This window comes from Parambassis ranga, chromosome 24 (genome assembly GCF_900634625.1).
Source record: "Parambassis ranga chromosome 24, fParRan2.1, whole genome shotgun sequence".
In the NCBI taxonomy this organism is placed as follows: Eukaryota; Metazoa; Chordata; class Actinopteri; family Ambassidae; genus Parambassis; species Parambassis ranga.
The window spans coordinates 10437277-10460895 of NC_041043.1; the positions used below are offsets into that span (position 1 = coordinate 10437277).

General features: G+C 42.0%; 3 protein-coding genes across 3 annotated transcripts; 2 read left to right on the forward strand and 1 right to left on the reverse strand.

Moving 5' to 3' along the window:
• The first annotated feature begins 2950 nt into the window (after nucleotides 1-2950).
• Nucleotides 2951-6841, forward strand: LOC114428922 (visual system homeobox 2-like). The gene is made up of 5 exons (XM_028397717.1): nucleotides 2951-3395; nucleotides 3752-3839; nucleotides 4467-4590; nucleotides 5777-5957; nucleotides 6477-6841. The coding sequence occupies exons 1-5, from the start codon at nucleotides 2960-2962 to the stop codon at nucleotides 6839-6841; spliced, it is 1194 nt and encodes a 397-aa protein (XP_028253518.1). The 5' UTR covers nucleotides 2951-2959.
• Nucleotides 6842-8337: 1496 nt separating this feature from the next.
• Nucleotides 8338-16992, forward strand: LOC114428529 (acetyl-coenzyme A synthetase 2-like, mitochondrial). Its single transcript, XM_028397029.1, has 14 exons — nucleotides 8338-8756; nucleotides 8912-9008; nucleotides 9083-9282; nucleotides 9776-9951; nucleotides 10041-10193; nucleotides 10432-10579; nucleotides 10964-11101; nucleotides 11678-11770; nucleotides 14981-15093; nucleotides 15558-15684; nucleotides 15796-15923; nucleotides 16179-16242; nucleotides 16318-16439; nucleotides 16524-16992. The coding sequence occupies exons 1-14, from the start codon at nucleotides 8456-8458 to the stop codon at nucleotides 16695-16697; spliced, it is 2034 nt and encodes a 677-aa protein (XP_028252830.1). The 5' UTR covers nucleotides 8338-8455; the 3' UTR covers nucleotides 16698-16992.
• A 113-nt stretch (nucleotides 16993-17105) lies between these two features.
• Nucleotides 17106-23211, reverse strand: abcd4 (ATP-binding cassette, sub-family D (ALD), member 4). The gene is made up of 19 exons (XM_028397030.1): nucleotides 22855-23211; nucleotides 22572-22690; nucleotides 22158-22285; nucleotides 21218-21357; nucleotides 20994-21110; nucleotides 20609-20734; nucleotides 20252-20302; nucleotides 19990-20084; nucleotides 19653-19774; nucleotides 19169-19260; nucleotides 18967-19056; nucleotides 18619-18824; nucleotides 18450-18541; nucleotides 18313-18349; nucleotides 18167-18216; nucleotides 18037-18089; nucleotides 17865-17941; nucleotides 17648-17763; nucleotides 17106-17238 (listed from the first exon to the last, which is right to left on the reverse strand). The coding sequence occupies exons 1-19, from the start codon at nucleotides 22893-22895 to the stop codon at nucleotides 17152-17154; spliced, it is 1839 nt and encodes a 612-aa protein (XP_028252831.1). The 5' UTR covers nucleotides 22896-23211; the 3' UTR covers nucleotides 17106-17151.
• Between the last annotated feature and the right edge of the window lie 408 nt (nucleotides 23212-23619).

Below are 23619 nucleotides of genomic sequence, written 5' to 3' on the forward strand. Positions count from 1 at the left end.
GGCTTGGCCCCAGCTCTGAGCCGCTGCCATCGCTCAAAACAGTCAGGGGCATTGTCTCACCTAATTATGCTGAAACCAGGGGCCCCTTTTTGTGTTGCCACTGCCATGCCTGTCCAGTTCCCTTCTACTGCCTAACTGCTCGTCCCTGTCCACTGTGGAAGTGTGCTAATTAGACAAGAAATGGGCCCAAGTAATTATGTCAATTCTTGTTAGGAGCTTCCACAATGAAGAATATTATTTTGTCAAGAAAGTTTTGGTGTTGGGGGGAGTTGGGGGGGGGGGGGGTCCTCTCTCCCATGTTTCCCAGAGTGTTTTCCTCATTACGCCAATAACACATCTGCACATGCAACATGGGGAATGTGGCACACTCGGGTAAGTCAGAGAGTCCCCGGCAAACTTCAGAGCATAAATAGATGCACTCATACAGAAATGGAGACTATAGAATGGCAATAGCATGAAGTTATTGCCCTAATTAATGCTTTGTGCCCACGGAGCAAACTGTTGAATCACCAGCCGCACATTGTTGGGACTGTGAGAGCTTTTTTGTTTCTTCGCCCTAATAGGATGTTTTGATCAACGGCTGTTTGGTGACCCAGCTCTTCTTCTTAAAATGCCGAGCTCTGGGAAACAGCAATTAGCTAGATTAGAGGAGCCATTTCTGGAGCCTCAAACAAAGACCCAGAGATCAGAAACTCTGCCACAACAGGACAGACTGACCCAGACTCTGTCTATTTTCTTTATCTTCTTTTTTTAAACTTTAAACCCCCCTCTGAATAAAACCTCTGTCACTTTAGAAGTCTTCTATAATGACTTTACAGTCTCATTGATCCATATTAGGTTCTGGCATGAGGAGAATAGCAGGTTGTAGCCTTCATATGCTAACAATGCTAGCAGGCTGTTAGCATATGTAACTGTATTATGGAAATTCCTCATATTGTTACATTCAGGTCTGTTTTGTTGTTACTGCACACACTGTGGATTATTTCCATGGATTCCAGTGGACGCTGGTTCAAGTCAGTCATCAGCGTGTGTGTGTGTGTGTGTGTGTGTGTGTGTGTTGTGTGTGTGTGTGATCTCAGTTTCTTCAGACATGGTGCACTAGTTTTTAAAACCTTGTCATCTTTTTATGTTAATTATTTTCACACTAAATACAGTGACGTCAAACACGCACACTCCTACAGCGTTTAGGGCCTCTGTGACGTCACACACGCACGCACACTCCTACAGTGTTTTGGGCCTCTGTGCGTCACACAAACAAAAGCCACGAGGCGCAGTGAACGCAGTTAGCCAATAATTGACTCGGACCGGGTTGATGCCACATCTCCTGATCATATCACTGATTACAACCATAAATCTGTTGTGGGTCTGACCGTCACTGGCAGCCTGACGCACGGGTGCCAAACAGAACCCGCAGGAGACACCTCTTTATTTATTTATTCATCACCACATGTCCCATTGATGAAGCTGCATCTCCGCTTCCACCCAGCGCGTCCTCTCATCTCCATAAACTCTCCTCCGCGTAATTGTCTGTCCAGATGTCCAAACGTGTGCCGCAAATTATCCGCAAAACGATCGAAAGTGCGCAATAATTGAATAATAGCTGATTAGAGAAGATTAGGTTTAAGAAAAAAAGAAGAGGGAAAATGAGAGTATTCTCACCTCATCTCACCGCTTTGGATCGTGTGTGATAAATGAGGAGAAGCTGCATGATTTCCCCTGACGTCCTAAATGTCTTTTCCGTTTGCTCTCACTTTCAAAATCGGATTAACCCACAGACGCGCCGTGTAACCTTTCACTCAGTGTCTTTTTTTTGTGTTGTTGTTTGTTTTTGATAACAAACCTCGAGCTGAAAAAAGACCCTCGGAGCTGAGGAGGTAAATAAATCTGTTGCAGCTTATTGTGCACTGGTCCACTGTTTGTCTCATTTAGGAGACACCCTGGTGTGTCCTAAATACCCTGAACTGGGACACTGTAGACTTCATCATGTGATCCGTCAAAGAATAATAATAAAAAAAAGCCTAATAATTTATCAACAGATGCGCAGCAAAGACAAAACGTTCAGTGCGTAATTAATGTATGCAAATGACCGTGTGAGCTGTGTGGGACGTTGGTTATAGAGCTGCTAACGGATCAATAGGTTTATAATCTCGTTTATTAGAAGATAAAATAAGACAAACGTGAATTTATCTCTTATATTTAATCAGAAAGTTGAATTAGTAAATGTGTAGCCTCGAACAACGTGGTGTTAAATAAGGCCATCTAATATTTAATAGTTTTACTGACGCTTTTCATGGAGGCAAAAATTCTGTTTCTTATAATTTTATTAAATTTTTCTGATATTATAAATGTGTTTTGTTTCCAGGTGGTTTCTCAGCACTACCTGTCAGACACTGACGCGTAAACGTGCTGTAAATTAAGCTGATTTTCCTCGACTTGAGGGATTTATCCGGCTGACTGAATCTGTTTGACGAGCCGCTGAATGCCGGATCAGATGACCTGTGACAGAAGAGTTACAGTGAAAGTATGAGCTCTTCATCACTGACTGGATGAACCAGCCAACAATAGGAAATGACTCCAAAAGACTCCACCATAATAATCTTATTTTTAAACAATAAATGCTGGATAATAAATGTATTATTTTCAGCATTTATTGTCAGAAAGAAAAAATAATAAAATATGTTTAATAATAAATCTCAAAGTTTTTTTTTAAGAAAATGTAAATATGGAGTTATTTGGTCTCATAATTACCGTCTTTTGTGCGCGTTAACAAAGCGCCGTGGAGCTGTCAGAAACTTTAGCTGCCACTCCGCAGTCTCTCCCCTCCTGTGATTGGCTGCCGCCTGTTGCCTGTCGGATAAAAAGCGCAGCAGAGAGGAGGGCAGAGATGAAGACAGAGCATCACTGCGCTCACCGCACCAGGGACTTTTGTTTTGGAGGGAGAGGAAGACAAAAAAGTGGAATGATGACGGGGAAGGAGGGAGCTGTGCTTTCAGACACTGAGAATAAACAGAAATCGGCCTCACTCAACAGCGTGAACCACCACGGGGGATCCCAGCAGCCGCCTCCAGCCTGGAAGATGGCCCCCACTGTGCAGCGGCGCACCGGCTTTGGCATCCAGGAGCTGCTGGGCCTCAACAAGGAGCCTCCGGCGGTTCCGCGGCGGCCGCTGGAAGCTTTGCCTCACAGGGCGCACGTCCTGGCGGCCAGGTCTGGCCTGGGACACGGCGGGCTCGGGGTCGGCATGGGTTTACTGGGACCAGAAGGAATACACTCGTTTTACAGTCAGCCCGCTTTTCTGGAGGTGCTGTCAGAGGCGCAAAATGTGCACCTGCAGCCGCTGCATCGGGTGGCGCACATGGACTCCCAGACAGACGCACAGCACTCCGCCAGTTCTGGTGAGTGTAAGAGGCATCAGTTAACCTGTCCACAACTTCAAGAACAAGAGAGTCATTATAACATGAACGTCAGACAACATTCATTCGTTAAAGGAGTTTTTTTTCCTAATAAACAAACGCTTTGTGTCAAAATAGCAGAAGAAGAACAGAGGTCTGTTTCCATCCAGTCACTTAATTCTTTATATTTTCTAATGCAGGCCTTTTTTAAAATGACTAAATATCTGGGCAGCAGTCTGCAACAATTTATATAAATAATCCCGAGTATTTGTCTGTTTTTTAAACATTTGTTTATCGTATTTTAAAGGTTATTATTATTATATGTATTAATTAACGATATTTATTTTATTTCCTCACAGATTCTGATGATTTGAGCTCCTCTGGTGATCAAACATTCTCAAAATCGTCGATGAACCAGAGCAAGAAGAGAAAGAAAAGAAGACACAGGTAAAAACAATAAAAACAAATGTTAAAAAAAATCTAATTAAAATAAGACTGGGGCTGATTATATATTCGTTTGGCCTACTGTATTTTGATTTTTTTAAAAGGCATTTCTTCATATAAAAACTAGAATAATTGTTTTTTTTTTAAATAAAAAGTAAAGTGCATTATATATGTTGGTTCAAGTTGGTTCATATTTTTGGCAGTCAGTAATTTTATGGCCTCCGATATCCTTTTTACAGGAACTTGTTTCATAAAAAGAAAATAAATCCACACATGGGCATAAATTTAAATTCATTGCAGTGAGGAAAATTAAAGCTTTTTATGTTATATCTTGAGGCCTCATTTAAATTATATCTTTAAATATATACATCTTTAAAAATATTGTTTAAAAAAACCTTCAATTATAAGACTAATTTAGATCACAACAGAAACATATATATATATATATATATATATATATATATATGCCTACATTTAGATCAAGCAAAACAATGGATGATTAACTGTACTGGACAAAAATAATTGATTTTTTTTCAGATTATTTATACATATACATACATACATATTTTTTTTTAGATGCAATTGTAAAATTGTGTGTCAATTGTTTATTGTATTGATTTTTGTCTGCAGGACCATTTTTACATCCTATCAGCTGGAGGAGCTGGAGAAAGCTTTTAATGAAGCTCACTATCCAGACGTGTACGCCCGAGAAATGCTCTCCATGAAGACTGAACTACCAGAGGACAGAATACAGGTGTGTGTGTGTGTGAAAGGATTCCTCACTCAGAAACAGTCATCATCATCATCCTCACACTGTAATTAGTTAATAGAGGTGAGGTTATCCCATCTTCTTCTGCAGTGAGAGGCAGCCCTGAAATGAAATGATAACTACATAGAAATTAATTAGCAGAGGTCAGAGGATGAGCGGAGGGCTGCGCCCGGCTGCTGTGAGCATTTTAATTTCCCGTGATATTTGAGCTCCTGTCTCCCATCGACCAGGCCTGGAAATTAACTTATTTTTCAATCAGCCTCACTGCCCCCTCTGGGTCACCTCTCACAGGAAGCAAAGACATATACACGCACACACGCACACACGCACACACACACACACACACACACACACTGTTGCTGTCAGAAAGCATGATTGCTCTTCGGGGGCCCATCTTTTTATGAGATGGAGGTTATCGTCAGATCTACCTGAATAGCTTTCCAGGCTCCCGACTTTGATCGTTTTTAATTCCAGGTCCACACACACACACACAGCCACACACACACACACACTACACCATTCACTACAATCTTATCCGCCTCCTCGGCCATTTTAGGATGCTCATTTCTCCCCCTGTTTTCCTCATCAATATTCACAAGCGTGCTGACACTATTACAATGTCTGGCTTGGTGGAAATCAATTTAGGCAGTTGAGAAGCCACACATGCACGCACACACACGCACACACACACTCATACAGATGTAGCAATGAGGTAGAAATGTAAATATTAAACACTGCATTCTTATTTTTTGTCTATAGAATAGATGTGCACAAGCAAAGGCGCAAAATTTATATGAAAAATCAAAAAATCTTTTTTTTCAAAAGTCTCCAGCAGATGTCATAATTTCTTAGTGAATAAAATGTAGCAACATGTGGTGAAATGAAGGAAAGTCCTTATTGTGGTGTTGAAATACACTAAACTTTCATCCAGTCAAGTTTGGTTATTATGTCTGTTTGCTTCATGAAATAAATCCGTTATCTCCACATCTACTTGAACTATCTTTGACTTCTTCTACTACTACTTCTATCTTTGAAGTTATGACACAAGAGGTCATCTAACACGTCCATTCATCCATTCACACTGGAAGGTCATGCAGATAAACAGCCTTTTTTACTGCATAGTGAGAAACTGCATAGTGTGTAACTCATCTACTTATCTTCTGCTGTGCAGGTGTGGTTTCAGAACAGAAGGGCCAAGTGGAGGAAGAAGGAGAAGTGCTGGGGTCGCAGCAGTGTGATGGCGGAGTACGGCCTGTATGGAGCCATGGTGCGTCACTCCATCCCGCTGCCAGAGTCCATTCTCAAGTCAGCTAAGGATGGCATCACGGAGTCTTACGCCCCGTGGTTACTGGGTAAGAAGTGTTTAAGAAGTAACCAACTATGGGAGCACAAAAGGAAAAATGTCTGCTGTGAATTAACCCTTTAATTACAGCTCCCTGATTACTCTGATACATACAAATTTAAATATGCGATATGACAGCTGCAAATATGGCATAAGGGGAGAAAACATATATTTCTGTAGCAAAACTCTGAATGTAGGAGCTGAAGATTCTCTAGTTGTCTGATTGTGTTTGAGGACTAAGGTTAAGCTGCATTCTAACAGGAAGTGAGGGAGGGTCAGCCTGACTCACATCAGGACCCAATAAAGGCCTCAGCATGTCAATAAGAGGCAGAAGTCAATACAGTGATAATCCTACTTCATCAGGACAGATTAAAACAAATCTCGACTCAAGTCAATTGATTAGTTTCAATCAATGAAATCAAACTGAGTAAGAGCCTGCAGCCTCTCGTGCTCCTTTTCAGTGTCAAACTGCTGCATCACAGAATTTAACGTCTTTATTTGACCGTCTGAATTTTTGTCTTTCCGCCAGGTATGCACAAGAAGTCGGTTGACACTCCCCACAGCCCTCCAGGAAAGCCCAACAGTCTCACACCACCTCCACCCTCACACCCACCACCACCACTACCACCACCTCCACCAGCAGCTCAGGAGAAAACTGTGGACAAAGTGATTGAGGAAGAAAAGCAGAAACACAGTAAAGACACGAATTCAAAGATTTCTAAAGAGGAGCTGAGGGAGAACAGTATCGCCGCACTGCGAGCGAAGGCGCAGGAGCACAGCGCCAAGATGCTCGGGACAGTTTCAGACAGGACAAACAGCTGCACGGCGCACAAAGAGGAAGTTGAGGATCAGCTGACGAAGCAGGAAACAGCAGAGGTGGAGAGGAGCAACTGAAGCACAGCGATGCAGACTGAGAGGCATTAGTGTGTGTGTGTGTGGAGTCACCACTGAACTAAACAACAGCTCCTTTGGCTCCATGGATTGAAGGTTAAATATTTGTATTGCCAACTGAAACTGCACAACATGTCTGCCCCTGAAAGAAGGTGGAGGAGGCTTAAACTCAGAAACACATCCCCCCAACATACAGCACATATTCTGACATGGAACCACGTCAGAATATTTCTATTCTTTCAAATATGGCAGCTTTTAATGTTGGCTCATTGGAGCAAAAAAAAAAAAAAAGACAAAAGAGATGGAGTTCATTTATCAGATGAAACATGAATCCACTCCACAAGTGTCCTGATCAGGAGGGTGGAGGATCAGGTGTGGAGCTGTGAGTGTTCTGATCTCTTTATGGTGACGGCTGCTGTAGAGTTGGTACCAAATCCTGTGAATTAACTTAATGTTTTTTTGATGTACATAGTGAGAAATGTTCAACCATTAATGATGTATAGTTCACAGTGATTATCTGTTTGTCTCTGTATAAATGTAACTGTAGTCTAATTAAAAAGATACTGATCTATAAAATCATATCTTTAGATGTTTGTTGCTTCAACACGAAGGTCTTGTGCTGAAAAGTTTCTCTACGATCCCCTGAAACAGCCGATTCAGTCAACAGACTGGACACAGGAGCATATGTAAAGGCAAACAATGAACTACACCCTGAAAGAAACAATAAGACACATCCCTATATATAAAGCTGTTTAAATACAGTATATGTCCAGCTGTTAAAACACTGTCCTGCTGAGCGTACAGCTGCATCTTTTTTTTAGTAAACAAACCCCCTGAACTGCTGCTCTTTGCTGGAAACTTAAGACACCGTCCAGGCCTCCCTGAAATGAACATTAACTTACAGATACTCACTTCATACGTGCAGTAAAAACAAGGTCAACATCTCGATAAGCATATATATGAGTGTCAGAAACTGATAGCAGATGTTTGCTCATGATAGCTCAGCACTGGTCATTCCTGACACTCCTTAAAGACTACAAATGTTCATTTTACAACATGACAGGCCTTGTGTATGTTCTCTGGAATTAAATTAAATGTGTGCATACTGAGTTGAACCATATGCATTTTTTCAACACTGTGGGAAACAAGTGAAAACAGTGTGTATATATGATTTTGCTGCAGGCCTGTGAAAGTCCTGCATGTAGCTACACAAATAACAAAGAAGAATGGAGGCATTAAAGTTACAGATAAACAGTGATGTGGAGATTTTAGAGTCAAAAGAAAGGAGCGGAATTTACATAACTATAGGTCATCTTATATATGAGGACGTATGGTTGGGTTTCAAGGACATTAAACTTTGTTGTGGAAAACAATCACAGGTTAAAGTTTAACTGCATCTTAAGCAGATTTTCCCTCCACTGCTTTTCAGGAAAGAAACGTGTCAGCGCATTTGTAACCGCCCTTTAACGCATCACTGCTCAAGCCCTTCCTCCCGGGGTTTCCAACTTTCTCTTGTGTTCAGTAACTTCCAGGATTACTCCATCCCGTCTTCCTGCTCCGTGGCGGAGATGGTTCGCCATCACATTCCGGACAGCACAGACCGTTTCCAGTGACATTATGTGGCTGCCGTGTGGATGCAGTTTGAAGTACGTTGTGACTTCTGCCAGCCGTGGGGTCTTCCGTGTTTTGGGTCGACGCAGATGTAACACGGCGGCGTTCATGCCGGAGGCTGCGGGCTTTGAAGGAGTGTCGGGCCGCGCCGCGCTGCAGGAGTTTTCAGTCTCCAACAGCGAGAGCTTCTGGGCCGCTGTGGCGCGCCAGAGACTGAGCTGGATCAGACCCTTTCACACCGTCCAGGACTGCGACCTGACCCGAGGCAAGATAAAGTGGTTTGAAGGCGGAAAGCTGAATGTGTCCGGTGAGATGATCTTCTTATTTACCGTTTTTTTAGGAAAACACATTGCGCAAACAAAGAAGGCATCACTATGTGTCCAGATAGTACATTGAACGCACCATGAGGCTGTGAGTGAAAGGTCGTCTCACTCTCTGTGTTTGGTCTATGTGGACTTTCAGTTAACTGTTTGGACCGCCACGTGCACACCTGTCCTGAGAGGGTGGCTCTAATCTGGGAGAAAGATGAAAGGGGGTCAGAGGTCAAGTACACCTACAGGTCAGCGTTACACTGACATAGATAGCACTTCCTCCTGTTGTAGTGCATCTTGTTCATTCTGTGTATCCCTGCAGAGAGTTACTGGAGATGACATGTCGCCTTGGGAACCTGTTGCGGCGGCATGGTGTGAAGAAGGGGGACTGCGTCACCATCTACATGCCTCCCTGCCCTCTGGCTGTGGCCTCCATGTTGGCCTGTGCTCGTATTGGTGCTGCCCACAATGTGGTGTTTGCAGGCTTCAGTGCAGATGCCCTGGCAGAGCGAATCAGAGACGGTGAGGCGGTGTTACTGGTTAACAAATTTAAAAGCTTTTTATATCCAAAGCTGAAGGCTTCCTGTGGAGCATTTTATTGTCTTTCAGCTTTTTTTAGAGAAAAGCTTCCAAAGACTGGAGGTGTGCTCCATGTTTTGTAAACCAAAACAATGAGCTGAAAGAGGCTAAAAAGCTCCACATTGTTGTTCATATGGGTTTAAGTGATGCCCATTATGCTGAACCACAAGATCCTACAGGGGTTCTGGTAGGGAGTGCTTCATCAAACCAGTGCTGGCACTCAGAGTGTGGGTTTTGTTTCTATGACAACAGCACTACAATAACACAAATTTCAGTGCCCATCTGGTCTCCCATAAATGGGCTTTTCTGTCTTTGTTGGTTCTGTCTGACTTATCGTGGCCTAAAACGGTCAGAGCAAGCTTGTCCTCCATATTCTTGGTTACCTAGGTGATGAGTCAGACATTTTTTTACATTCTAATTTGCTTCCCACCTGCAGCTCAGTCCAGCACCGTCATCACCGTAAACCAGGGCGTCAGGGGCGGTAAGATCATAGAGCTGAAGAAGACTGTGGACACAGCGGTGCAGAGCTGTCCAACAGTGCAGCAGGTGTTTGTTGCTATGAGAACAGAGAACCCGGTCGCCATGACAGGCAGGGACATCGCCATGGAGGAGGTGAGAGAGCAGAGAGATCGTCAGAACTTAATGAAGACTTTAAATGCAAACTCATACAGAGAGAAGCAATAATTCACTGTGCTGTGCAGGAGATGCTGAAGGAGGATGTGGTGTGTGAGCCGGCCGCCATGGACAGCGAGGACGTCCTGTTCCTGCTTTACACGTCAGGCAGCACGGGGAAGCCCAAAGGCCTGGTCCACACTCAGGCTGGATACCTGCTGTATGCTGCACTCACACACAGGGTAAACAGCAGAGTGTTTCTCTTATCTTATCACTCACTGTGTTATCACTGTACACAGGCGATGGCCAGAATATGATCCATAATCCTGCGTCCGTTCATCTGCAGGACATTTCTCACTGATCGCTGCAGATTACGGGAGCAGTGTCCTGCTTTATGTGTTCATGTAATGAAGAAGCTCAAGATGCAAAACAATGTTTTATGTTTTCTAATCTAATCATCTGGTCTCATCTCGTCGCCAGTACGTCTTCGGCTACCAGGATGGGGATGTGTTTGGCTGTGTGGCAGATATCGGCTGGATAACAGGACACAGTTACTGTGTCTACGGGCCGCTGGCCAATGGGGGAACCACTGTACTGTTTGAGAGCACCCCCGTTTATCCTGATCCAGGTATGAACGGCTATTATTATATGAATATAGTCAGAATAAAAATAAAGCTTATGACATAAACACTTAAACTCTCTGTATTTAGTGTGCTGACCTTCACTGTATTCCTCTTCTGCATCAAGCTCTGCATGCTTGTGCTTCTCTCTATGAATAACTGTGTACTGTTGAACTTGGCCATACCTTCCAAACTAAAAATAGCAGCTTCTGTTTACACAAGAACCAGAAGACAATCATCCGATCTGTCTGTGCGCCCATCTTTCTATTGTCACAGAGAAAAACAAACGGCAGCCCTTTATACTGTTTAAAAAAGATATTAAGCATCTCCCCCACACACGGTAGAACATCTGTTCAAAGACATGTAATACACATGTTTGTGTATGTTCACAGGCAGATACTGGGACATGGTGGAGAGGCTCAAGATCAACCAGTTTTATGGGGCTCCTACAGCAATCCGCCTGCTGCTCAAGTATGGAGACCAGTGGGTGAACAAATATGACCGATCCTCCCTCAAAACTCTGGGCTCTGGTATGTGAAACATGACACTTAGACGTGTGCGTTTTTTTTGTCGGTGTAGTGTGATGGGCAGCTCTGCTTCTTAGATAATATTTCAATAAAGAATCAGGTAGACTCTCTATGACTGAACTTGTGTATTTCCTTAAACCAAACTAAGTAGTTTTGTTGACTAAATCCAACCTGAAAATCTGCAAAATACAGTGTATTAGTTTTAAGTTTCTGCTCTAATAGGTTATGTGTTTAACCCATGAATTGCATGAAGGGATGAGGGAGCCACTCTGTAGCTCTGGGTGTAAATAGCAGAATACCTGCCATGTGACTATTCCCATCTGGATGTAAATAGACCCTTAAGAATAGAAAGGAGATTTTTTGATTTTTATTTGCTGATGCAACCCGTGTCTCATGCAGCATGAAATCAGATATACAGTAATTTGTCACAGCTGTACTGTCTGTACTTATGTAAGACTGCTTCTGATGTGTAAGGTGTTCATGTCCTATGGTGGTGAGTTATGAGTAAGGACACGTGTCTTTCATACTAAGTTCACTCACGTATAGACGTGTCACATCATCTGTCCTTCCTGTCTGCAGTGGGGGAGCCCATCAACACTGAAGCGTGGGAGTGGTACCACAGAGTGGTCGGGGAAGGACGCTGTCCTGTGGTGGACACTTGGTGGCAAACAGGTACCTGAACACATTCCAGATGATCTAAAGCAACTTTTTCCACCAGCATTACAAAGTGCCGAGTAGGATTTTAGTGTTTGATCATAAACAATAATTAAGCTTAACTCTCCCTTTGGCTTTGAAGACATGAGCAGCACACATCATGCTCTGAGGACCGATCAGATCATTTTGTCGTCAGTTTGTGCTGTACACAAAGCTAGACTGTGACTCTCATATTGTGAGGTTGTATCGGTCACTGGTTAACACATTTACAGTCTGTGGAAATTTAAGGTCATGAACTCACACTCAACCACGTCTGCACTCACTACAGCTGCACATCTTAAAGAACAGAGCCTGCCCCTCTAACGATAACAGTGTTACATAACATTTTTGGCCGTACAATACACATGTGAGGGGGATTTTCTTTTCTCTGGAGTCCAGAATCAAACCAGATGTTTTCGCTTTACGAGCAGCACATGAAACCACAAGTAATGAACTAAATCTCAAACTTTTTACTGTAAAATCCATTCAAAACACTTCAGTTCAGTTTAATTTCTCCTTTTTAACATAAAAAACTTTGTGTTTAGTCTGACACCTGAGCAAGCAGTTACAGCAATAGTGGCAGGAAAACCTTACCTTTAACAGTCAGAACCCTAAAGCAAGCCTTGGTTATAAAGGGGGGGGGGGCTTCCTGTTGATGGTTGTCTCAGCAAAGGAGAAGAAGAAGAGGTAGACAGGAGGAAGGAGGGAGATGAAAGAGGGAGAAAGAGGAGAACAACATGCAGCACAATCATACATTACAGAGGACAATGGCAGGTTACTGATCGACATTGGACCAGCTGAAAATGATGTTCCGTAGTTATTTATACACACAGCTGCTATATTGTCAGTATTCCAAACATGGGCAGGTGTAGACAGTAAACACTGGGGAGGTCAGAGGACTGAATATGCAGTTCTGGAGGCAGAGAGACCAGAAGCACAAAACTATGAATCAGACTGAAGAGAGCAGAAAAGAATGGAGGAGAGGAGGGGTGGAGTGGAGTGGGAACTATAGCTTAGACTGACTACAGGCTTTGTTAAACAGGAGTAGATCTTACAGGTGGAGGTGGTGTCTGCACCCTAAACCCAAAGGCTTGGCCCCTCATTCCACTAAACATTCTAAGAGACCACAAGCAAACCAGCTCTCTAAAAGTGGAGGTTTAGGAATATCATTAGGTCCTGTAGGTTTGATGGAGCGTTGCTTCTGAGGGTCTTGTATGTAAGGTGAAGAATGTTTATTCTGGATTTTCCAGGGAATCAATGAGCAGACGCTAAAACAGGAAAAACATGAGCTCTCTTGTTGGTTCTTGTCAGTACTCCTGCTGTTGAGTTCTTGATAAGCTGCAGACTTCTCAGAGTTATTTGGACATCCTGATAATAATGAATTACAGCAGTCCAATCTAGAAGTCAATATTAGCATTAATATTAACAGCAACACCAGAGCAAAAAGGTCAGATACAGCAGGTGAAACCTCTTTTATGCTTCTTTTTAAATGCAAAACGCATGCGGTGGTTACTAAAATCTGATTAAACTAAAAACATAAAGCGATAATTCTCTCTCTCTTTTAGCCTTAATCTATATGTTATGGACTTAAAAAATGTCCTTCACCCTTTGACAGCCTCCCAAGTAATGACTTCACCTCTTAAGCTTATGGCAGGACATAACCACAACATGTTTGAAATCAGCTGATTTTGCTAATAACGTCAATTATGCAAATGAACATCGGGCCAAAGTGACACTATGCGTTTCATCCTCTGTCCATCTAAATTAGATTGAGTAATGACCGAATGGTCGCAAAGTCCTTTTAATTACCATACAAATGGCAGAAATCTATAATTAATTGATGATAATTAAACATGGGAGCATCATGAGCTTGAGAATTACAGACACAGATATGACCCAAATATCCTACTTCACTAAAAAGGATTATGTTGTTATGCTATTTTTCCTGGACTGTTTTTTCAATTAGGACTAAGTGGCATTATTCATAAAGGCCATTTGGCTGATCTGGATACAAGTAGCCTGTTTAGAGGGAAAAATAGATTTTGATCCGTTGTTGGCATACGGCCTCCGTGTAGGATCATCCAGGACTGGAGAGGTGAGAGGAGGCAGGAGCATGTGAGGTTAACACTCTACAGCAAGCCTAAAATAAGGAAAATATAGCACGTTTAGATGCTGATTAGAAGCTGTAGCAATGAAGAATTTCTGATTCAGATATTAGGGGGTTTTAAAGCAGAAGGACCCAATTTTAGCATATTTATCCAGTCCAGCTGCTCATTTTTTAGGCTCCATCTCCCCTCCAGTACTGTTTTAATGTCCTTTCTTGGTGCAGTGGCGCCATGTTGCAGGAGGCAGATGTAAAAGATGATTGCATAAAGATTGATGTTATCTATTTTTAAGATGGTGCTGGCTTACATTCTTTAATTACCAGAAACAGATGTATCACAGAAGTTTCTGAACCACTGTAACTCATCTCTCTCTAACTTCGGCCACGAACAGATCAATTACCGAACCTGGTGTAGCTTCATGGGAAATGGACAGATGTAGAGGAGTGGTGCTGCAAGACAGCTAATATACATGTTTAATATTTCTGGGAGGGCCTTTCATCCTCAAGTCTCACAGTTACAGTTGATGTGAACAGGATGCCAGTTGCTAATGCTATTGTGGGATCATCTGCTGTGTCCTACTTTGTAACGGGTCCCCTCTGCTGTTTCCGGCACTGTTGCCACCAACACCACCACCAGGCGGATTATACCAGGGTCCCTGAGGTCCGGGCAGGCCTAATTGCATTTAATTTACTTGGTTTGGCTCTAATCTACATCTGCAGCAATGAGAAGAGCTTATGGTAGATTCACAAACTGTTAAAAAAATAAATAATAATAATACATTTATTTGTATAGCACACAAAGTGATTCACAATATGAGAAATCACAAACTAGAATGACAGTCAATGAGTAGTTAGATACAATACAATAAAATTCATTAAAAAAGCAGAGGTGTTGTAGTATTAGTATTATCAGATGATACACACACCTAAAGCAAACGTGTGTATTCATCCACTGAAAATAGTCCCATAAATTTAGCATTTACTCATTTTAAGGTACTGTTTATTTACAACAGTGCTTATCTATCTTATGGAATATACTGACCGTGCAATGAATAATACCTTTTTTAATGTGTGTGTGTTTGCAGAGACAGGTGGCATCTGCATCGCCCCAAAGCCATCAGACCAAGACGCAGAGATCATCCCAGGAATGGCTATGAGACCTTTCTTTGGCATTAAGCCGGTGCTTATGGATACAGAGGTGTAGTATTCTGTTTGTATGTGTGTCAATGTGAATAGCGTGCCACTCCTACAAATGTTGGAAGGCTGAGAACGGCCTGGAGGAGAGGGTCAGATTAGGATTATGAAATAGTCACCAGCTGTGTCACTTTTGATACTCACCCATCAGTCCCACTGTGTGCGTGCCAAACTCCATATTAAAATCTGTCACCCTCTTTTGTGGCTGCTGAGGTTGCCTTTGCAAATGCACAGATTGTGCAAACAGTTGGAGTGGAGTCTGTGAGCTGATCTCCTGTCCTGCCTCACAACTAAAACACTCCCATAAAGAGCATTTACGGAGCTTTATGCTGCGTCTCCAAAACGCTGCCTGTTTTCTGTCACTGGAGGAATGTTGTTCTGTTTGTTAATGTTTTTAGAATAATACCAGTTTTAATGGCACAATTTCCACTGAATATAACTCCGCTATTGATGATTGGATTTCTTCAGGGCAAAGTGCTGATGTCCAACAACACATCCGGAGCTCTGTGTATGGCTCGGCCTTGGCCTGGGATGGCCAGAACGATTCATAACAACCACCAGAGATTTGTAGAGACTTACTGCCAGCCGTACCCTGGTACAGTACAGTGTGTTCTCCTAACAGCATGTGTTGTTTTTTTTCCAATTTACATAATAATAATAGTAAAAATAATAAATAATAAAAGCTATAATTCTAACCACACTGTAGGTTACTTCTTTACCGGTGATGGCGCCTATCGCTCTGCGGAGGGATATTACCAGATCACAGGGCGCCTTGATGACGTCATTAACGTAAGCGGCCACAGGATTGGAACAGCAGAGATAGAGGATGTAGTGGTAAGTTAAAAGAGTAACACACTTTAAATCTCCAAGTCTGACACCTTGATAGTTGTGTCATAACAGTTTAATGACACGTCTATAAAACAAAAGGCATGTTTAAGACAAAAATATTTGTTCTAAAAGAGGCCTGAAGATTTCTTTAATTTAAAATAAACAGTATTTCTGAACAAGGAGTGCTTTTCTCCATAGAATCAAACCACACCTTTAAACCACAAAGTGTATAGACGATACTGATTGTGATTTCTGTGACAGAATCAGTGTCCAGCAGTGGCCGAATCTGCCGTCATCGGATACCCACACAGCTTTAAAGGACAAGGTACAAAGCATATTTATATCATTAAAATATATCGTGTATTTCTGTACAGTGGATAAGCATCTTTTGTGTTATCAGGAGTGTATGCCTTCGTGGTGCTTAAGAAGAATGTAAACATAGAGGAGGCAGATCTGACCAGGCAGCTAAACAACATGGTTTCCACAAAAATCGCCAAATATGCTTGTCCTGACTTCATCCAGGTAATCCTGCCTGTCTGACTTTAAAAAGGCAAAGCGACATTTAAGACTTGGTAATAACCTTGTCATTGTTTGGTTATGTCACAGTTTGTCAAGCGTCTGCCGAAGACACGGTCGGGTAAGATAATGCGACGGGTGCTGCGGAAAGTTGTGGAGTGCGACACGAACGGCTTGGGTGACCTCAGCACGCTGGATGATCCTGCAGCAGTTCAGGAGATTATTGAAGGTCACAGTGAGCTTTTAAGTAAACACTCACAATAACTTCTGACCTCCATATTCATTCAGGAATATGAATGTCATGGAGCCTGTTATTCTGCCTTTCAGCTAACCAGTGCCTTCTTATACATTCATGTTTTTAATGACCAAAACATGTTTTATTGCAGTTTTTATGAAATCAGGTAAACATCTCTTTGTATGTGTATATTATAATCCACAGAAGTAATCCGCTTTTACTAAAAGCAAAGGAAGGACACTGTGTGTTTAATAATAAAATTGGGCTGCCTCGTTGTAATAATCCCATGTTGAGATTGTAAACATAATACAATGAACAATCAGTCTCACATGAGTGTTTGTTGTCCTCACATGACTGCACTTTGTTCCTGTTCCCTTCAACTCGACAGTGTTGTCAGTAACTGATAAATGTATAAGAGTCTTTCTGTTGTTGTAACACTCACGCTTCCCGAGTGTGATATGGCTGTGGTCACATGGGTTCTCCTCATAGACTTTGGTTCCCACTGGCTCCTTTTAACTTGGTTAACTCCCATCTTCCCTCTCCACACAGCTTTAGCTGGACATCATGATACTGTAAAATACAAAAACAGTGATTTTGTTAGAGACAACAGACTCTTTTTGCATGAAATGTGTTAGTACTCGAGTAATATTCGAGGACAAAATGCATCGACAACTAATTTAGTATTCGATGACTTGTTAGTGATGTCATGTCTTGTGGCGCAGCGGGATGATCAGTGTTTTGGGCGCAAGAGGTCCTGGGTTCGAAACACGGGTGAGCCGTTTGCAGTGATCTGAGCACTCGAATAATCAGCGAGTATGCGAGTACCAAAATACTTGTTTGTTGCAGCCCTAGTTCTGAGCTATGTTTGCATGTAAGCGACCTCATACAGTGAGGTCTGTTTATAGGCTCCAAATCTACCACACCATTATTTTACCATGTAAGGATGTTTACAGAACCATCTACATTGTGTTTAGCCTACCTTCTCCAGGCTGCTACGGTGTCCCAGACTGACCAACGTCATGCCCAGCTGTTTACAGGTTCGGTACAGTTGTGCCTCCGCCTCCTCAGTCAAAGCGCTGGTGGCTTCATCTAAAACTATGATGTTAATAGAACACAACACAAATGTTACATTTCTAAATTGCAAAACTGAATCCTTTCATGGGAATCATCATTCTTGGTGAACAGAAGAAACATACCTGCATATTTGGGCTGCAGGTAGAAGAGCCGTGCAAAGCTGAGACGCTGCATTTCACCTGGAGACAGAACGTCATACCTGCAGATACAAAATATTTTTAGAACCTGCATCCATCTTAGGAAGTGACGTGTGTGTGATGCTGTCAAACTGTTTCTGTGTGTGGGTGCTCTTACCAGTTCCACTCCACTTTTTCATCTAGCCCACCAGTCCGTTTCAGGAGACTGGACTGGAGCACACACACAGCATCAGAGTACAGAACTTAAACATTCTAAATAATAATTACTGAATAATACAGTTACTCACCACTCCAGCTAGTTCCAGAAACTGTGTGATTCTGTCATCATCCACTGACCCTGAAAATAATTTCAAGATTAAATAGATAAAAAGATAAATAATTTTTTTGCATTCAGATGAATTCAGCATTGTGCAATATGTTTGGTCTCACTGACCTGATGCAGGGTAAATGTCCTTCAATGGGTAGATCACCTATTGGAAGAGGTGTTTTGTTATATTAGCATACTTAACCACATTATTATTAGTTACAGGCTTTAAGGAGGAGCCACCCTTGAAGGAAAAACAGTGAAACCTGTTCACGCAGAGTGCCGTCAGTCAGGTAGGGTTTCTGTGGCAGGAAGAGGGTTCCTCTGGGTCCGAAACATGTGGTCATGTGGACGAAACCTGATTAAAACAATGACTGTCATCATCGCGCCCTCATTAAACAAATTATACTGGCCTCAGCCCTGCTGCTCTCTCACCATTGTGTGCCTCCCAGAGACGGTTGAGGACCCTCAGTAGTGAGGTTTTGCCGGTGCCTGTGTTCCCCACCACCAGCAGATGGGTTCCCTGGCTGATCTTTAGACTCAGGTCCTCCACAAGGAGCTGGTCTGAATATGGAGATTTGTATGAAAGATGGTCCAAGATGAAGGCAGTGTCCACAGGGCCTGCATGGACATTGAAGTCACTGTGTGAAGCAAGATGACATAAACATTCATTATTTAGCACCTTTACTTTTCCTGCATCTGTATATTTAATGTAATTAAATGCATTCTCTGGTTGCCTGCTTCTTAAATCATTGTCACTGTAGCAGAGACTTTGACACAAACCTGTCAAAGTCGTAGCTTTCCCCTGACGCTGGGTCGTAGTCACACTGCTTCCGTAGGATGTCATCCATCACCTCCCTCAGCTCCCCGATCCTGACCACAACACACACACACAGGTTCAGTGATAAAAAGGTGAATGGCATGCAGAAACTGTGTTGTCTTCATTTGTCCTCTAGGAGGTAAATTTAAGTATGCAGCCTGATACCTGTGGGTGTATCCAGCCACGTCTGACAGAGTCGTTGACAGGTCTATTAGCTGCGTGAAGCCATTTATCAAGTAGATGCACACAAAGGCGTTCTGAATATGAAGAAGGAGAGGCAGAACCCGAGCACAGAGTAAATAAATACGCAGGGCAGGAAATGAGACATAAGGAAGTGGAAGAGGGCGGCAGTTATGAAGCGAACTTTAGGAGACATTCAGAAGAGAAATCGATGTCTACCAACACTAAAAAAAGGGAGCTCTGGTGCCATCTAGTGGCCAATAACAAAAATCACACTTAAGCAGATCAGTCTCATCTCCAGACTAACTCTGAAACATGAACAATGCATGGACAGGACAGCATTTTATAACTTTAAACTATGCAACTATTTAATTACAAATAAACTGTTTCCTTCTCATTCACAACTAACTGCTCTTTTTAGATAAAATGACATTAAAGGTGATTTAAGGGAGAAAGAAAACATACCTACCTTACTGATGAGTGCGCTGAGTTCACCCGGGGTGAGGCCATCATAAACACCAGTAAAGATGGGAATGGCGATTATAATGTAGCTGAGGAAACCTCCAAGGTAGTCAAAGGTGTTCACACCAACTGAGAAAGGAGACGACACAGGTTAAGTCTAAAAGTTCAAGACAGAGCAAGCTATGACTCTGAAAAAGACTAAATTTCTCTTCTCTTCTAAATGACTCTTCTGCAGCCTCTCATTGGCCATCCATCTTTACCTGAGCCCTGCAAGCTGACAGGCAAACGGCTGTTTGTCACAAGCATTCATAACAAGACACAATATCCAAGGAGAATGTTCTTACTATAAAGCCAGAGCTCTTTGTTAATGAGATTTTTTTGAGTCTGCATCAGCGCCTGCAGTCTTCGGTCTGTCCTCATGTGCTCCACTTTACCAGCTCTGAAAATAGAGACAGTAACAAGTGAGATTTGACCTAAGCTGTCTACATCATAAGAGTGTGCAATAATTAAATATGTACCCGTATATATATATATATATATATATATATATATATATATATATATATATATATATATATATATATATATATATATTTTATGCCTCACCTGTAAAAAGCTGCAGACTCCGCGTTGACTCGGATTTGCATGTGCTTAAATCTGATAAACAATAAAAATATATTCACTTTCCAATCCATTTTTAGGTTTAAACTGTTTCATTGTTTTGCCATTTCAACTCATGACAGATCCAAGAACAAACTGAACTTTACGGTGACGCATATCCTGTGTTAGAGGCTAAAGGCACTGTGCCAAAGACTACAGATACTTCCTCTTAACAAAAGACTGGTTTCCCTGACAATAAACACTGGAAGTCTTTAATGTAACATTAGCCAAATGGCCAACACCACTCTGTTAAAGGTTCTGGAAAACAACACTCCACGTGCAGATGACACACTCTGGACTTACCTGAAGTCTCCTTCCAGTTTTTCTTGCTCAAACAGAGTTGACACAATTGGCCCCATGAGGATTTTATTGGCAACGGTCCCGATTACAAAGTATCCAAAGATACTGACAGGACCGATCCAACCAGTGCTGCAATGCAAAGCTCTAATTAATGTTCATGTTCAACCACTGTCCTTATAATTATAGTAATTATGTACTTTATTTTCTGCTAAGCGGCTCTTTCTGTACGCCCTTTGTTGAGAAATTTCTATTTACCTATAAATTTCTCCTCGGTCTTATTATATATCTTATTACTTTTATTTGATGTGACATGTTTTTAGTGTCTTTAATGGTCTCTCATGAAGCATGAGTGTGGTGTTCATCACATGTTGCCACACTAAACACTCACCTGTAAAAGCAGTGGTAGGTGTAATAACCCAGAGTGAATGGGGAGACGATTAACCGACTAGCCATGCTGCTCATTTGCTTACACAATCTCTCTGTATCCTGACTGATCCGCTGGTCACTGCAACACAAAACAGCCCATCGATAAATCCACAGATTAGTTGCCTTAAATATGTTTTTTTGGCACAAACTGTAGATTTATTTTGAAGCAAAATTATTATTGCTTACGGGTTATCTATGTCCTCTCTGAGTACATTGAGTGTGTAGTAGACTCTGCCCTGGAAGTAGGCTGAATGGAGGCTCTCAGTAAGCGTCTTCCTCCAGCTGACGTACATCTGATTGCAAATGTACTGGTCCAGACTCTTAAGCTGTGGGAGAGAAACAAAGAAACACACAGAGTGGAGTTTTTTTTAGACTTACAGGAACAATAAAATCAACTACATTTAGTCTGATGTGAAGTTACTTTGAATAAATTCTTGTATAAAAACCATGACTGAGTCTCTCAGGTTTCAAATCCAAACACAACCAAGATAAGGTGTGTAGAGGCTATACAAATCGACATGTCAAGCTGACCTTACACAGCGGCTACAATCAAGCCATCAAACTTTATATCAGGGCCCAGACACAAACATGGGTAATTAACAGCTGAGACCACAACTGATGTTTGTTAGGCCTAAAAGGAAATGAAACAGTTTAAATAGAAGTATTCTTAGAACAGCTTGAACAGAGGTGTCCCCCACCCTCCTACAGACGCTTAGTAATCAGAAACCTTGTTTAGATATTTATATAACACAATCAACATTGTTGAATCTGTCCAAAGATTCAATGGCATTATCTCTCACAATAAAATCAATAGCTTTGTGACTCCTTATCAGCCATGGAATCAGCCCTCATATCTTTCACATTTTTACAAAGAAACGTGTTTATGTGGAAGGCTGCTGTGAGTGCAGCTTTTAAAGGGATTCGCCTGACTCTGCAGAATCAAAACAGGGCAGCAAACCAAGGATAAAGATAAGAGAGACATGCAGCTGAGTCTGATGCCTGAAGAGGAAAAAAAAAACGTTCAAAGGCCAAATTCCATCAAACAATATGATCCCTTTACAGGAAGAATTAGTGCTGTTGGAGCAGTCAGGACACCAAGCTGGACCTCACTGCTGCATCAACTTACAGAGGAATTAATTAAGATGAGGGCCATGGCAGTGCCCACCAGACTCCTGAAACCTGAGTAATCTTTGTCTGCCAGCACATTGTAGAAGTGACTGGGGAGGACACCCACTTGGTAAATGATCAGCTGCTCTGAAGGCAGAAAAAAAGACCCGTTAGCACATTTCACTGCATGTAGGCAGGGACTTGTAAAACAGAAGAGAGTAAATAACAGTTTGAGGTACATGTCAGTAAAAACAACACACAACATACAGTCTGCTGCAGTCAGAAAGGAGCTTTAAACTGCTAAGACTGTGTCATGATGAGACTTTAATATGAAGGAAGAAGAAGAAGAAGACTGAAGTGACTGTGACCATTTTGTTTCCTCTTTTCACCATTTCCCCACTTGCACAAAAGTTTGTGTAACCCCAGCAGTTACCTGTCAGTGTAACACCAAGCAGTGTGGCAAACATCAGAACACTCTGACTTGTCCATGATGGGAACAGGACCTTCTGAATGCTGCAGAACCTATGAACAAACTTCCAGTCTAGTTTTACCCTGAGTCATGGAGAGAAAGGTGAAAGTGTTTCATTAAATTAGAAGACGTACTTACAACCCACAGTGTGGCCTGGGTTTATTTTTGTTGCTCTGCATGACTGAACACTTTAAACAAAACACCCAGCTGAGTTAGAGCAGTGTTTGCCGCCTTGCTTCAGTCTTACCTTTTTGTTCCTCTGTCATTTGACTTTTCCAAACGAGGCATCTGTACTAGCTTGAAGGGGCTAACAGGCACTCCAGACAAATCTTCAGAAAAGTGTTTCGGTTGTCATGTAAGCTAACGTTAAAAAGCTGGACAAGCTAACTCTTTGACTAACCAGCAGTGGCAGCAGCAGGTTAGCGCGTTTACCTGAAACCTACAACAATTCAAAACAAATGTCACCACATTTATCTAAAATAACGACACTATGTGTTGCATTAACTACCACATTAGTTAGATACACGTAGCGTAACTTCACCGACATAATATATTCCCTTCCACTCCGCTGTGTGTGAACCGCTAAAGTGAAATGTTTTGGTAAGTGAACATTAAACTACAATTTCCGGTTTATCCGGAAGTGTGGAGTTGTACAATAATTTCAAAATAAAAGGTCCAAAGGCGGTGTTGTTTATCAAAAACTGATTTGCTTGGTCCGTGTGTTTTATCCTGTCCGATTAGTTTGATTGCCGTTGCTAGGTAATCAAACTATTGTTCTTCACCCTCTTTCTTCTTCTTTTTAGTTTGATTGCTGCTAGGCTGCAAAAAACATATGGAAGAATAAGAAGATAGAAGAAAGAAGAGAAGAACAAGAGATGGATTGCCTTGCAGCAATCAAACTAATAAAGGTTGATTTGATTTGCTATAAAGGGGATGGTTGAATTCAGTTTTTGGAAGACAATCACTTTTTGGGACAGCACCGGAATTAAACAATAAACTGAAACTTTTGTTC

Excerpts from the sequence above, each read along its gene's own strand:
- abcd4 (XM_028397030.1), bottom strand. The coding sequence starts at position 22,895 with ATGCCTCGTTTGGAAAAGTCAAATGACAGAGGAACAAAAAG. Across the intron at positions 21,358-22,157 it reads TCATCTTAATTAATTCCTCT|CTTAAGAGTCTGGACCAGTA; the intron begins GTAAGTTGATGC and ends TCTCTCCCACAG. Across the intron at positions 18,825-18,966 it reads GAAAGCTACGACTTTGACAG|TGACTTCAATGTCCATGCAG; the intron begins GTTTGTGTCAAA and ends TGCTTCACACAG.
- LOC114428529 (XM_028397029.1), top strand. The coding sequence starts at position 8,456 with ATGTGGCTGCCGTGTGGATGCAGTTTGAAGTACGTTGTGACTTCTGCC. Across the intron at positions 9,009-9,082 it reads GAGGTCAAGTACACCTACAG|AGAGTTACTGGAGATGACAT; the intron begins GTCAGCGTTACA and ends GTATCCCTGCAG. Across the intron at positions 15,924-16,178 it reads CAGAGATAGAGGATGTAGTG|AATCAGTGTCCAGCAGTGGC; the intron begins GTAAGTTAAAAG and ends TTTCTGTGACAG.
- LOC114428922 (XM_028397717.1), top strand. The coding sequence starts at position 2,960 with ATGATGACGGGGAAGGAGGGAGCTGTGCTTTCAGACACTGAGAATAAA. Across the intron at positions 3,396-3,751 it reads ACAGCACTCCGCCAGTTCTG|ATTCTGATGATTTGAGCTCC; the intron begins GTGAGTGTAAGA and ends ATTTCCTCACAG. Across the intron at positions 4,591-5,776 it reads TACCAGAGGACAGAATACAG|GTGTGGTTTCAGAACAGAAG; the intron begins GTGTGTGTGTGT and ends TCTGCTGTGCAG.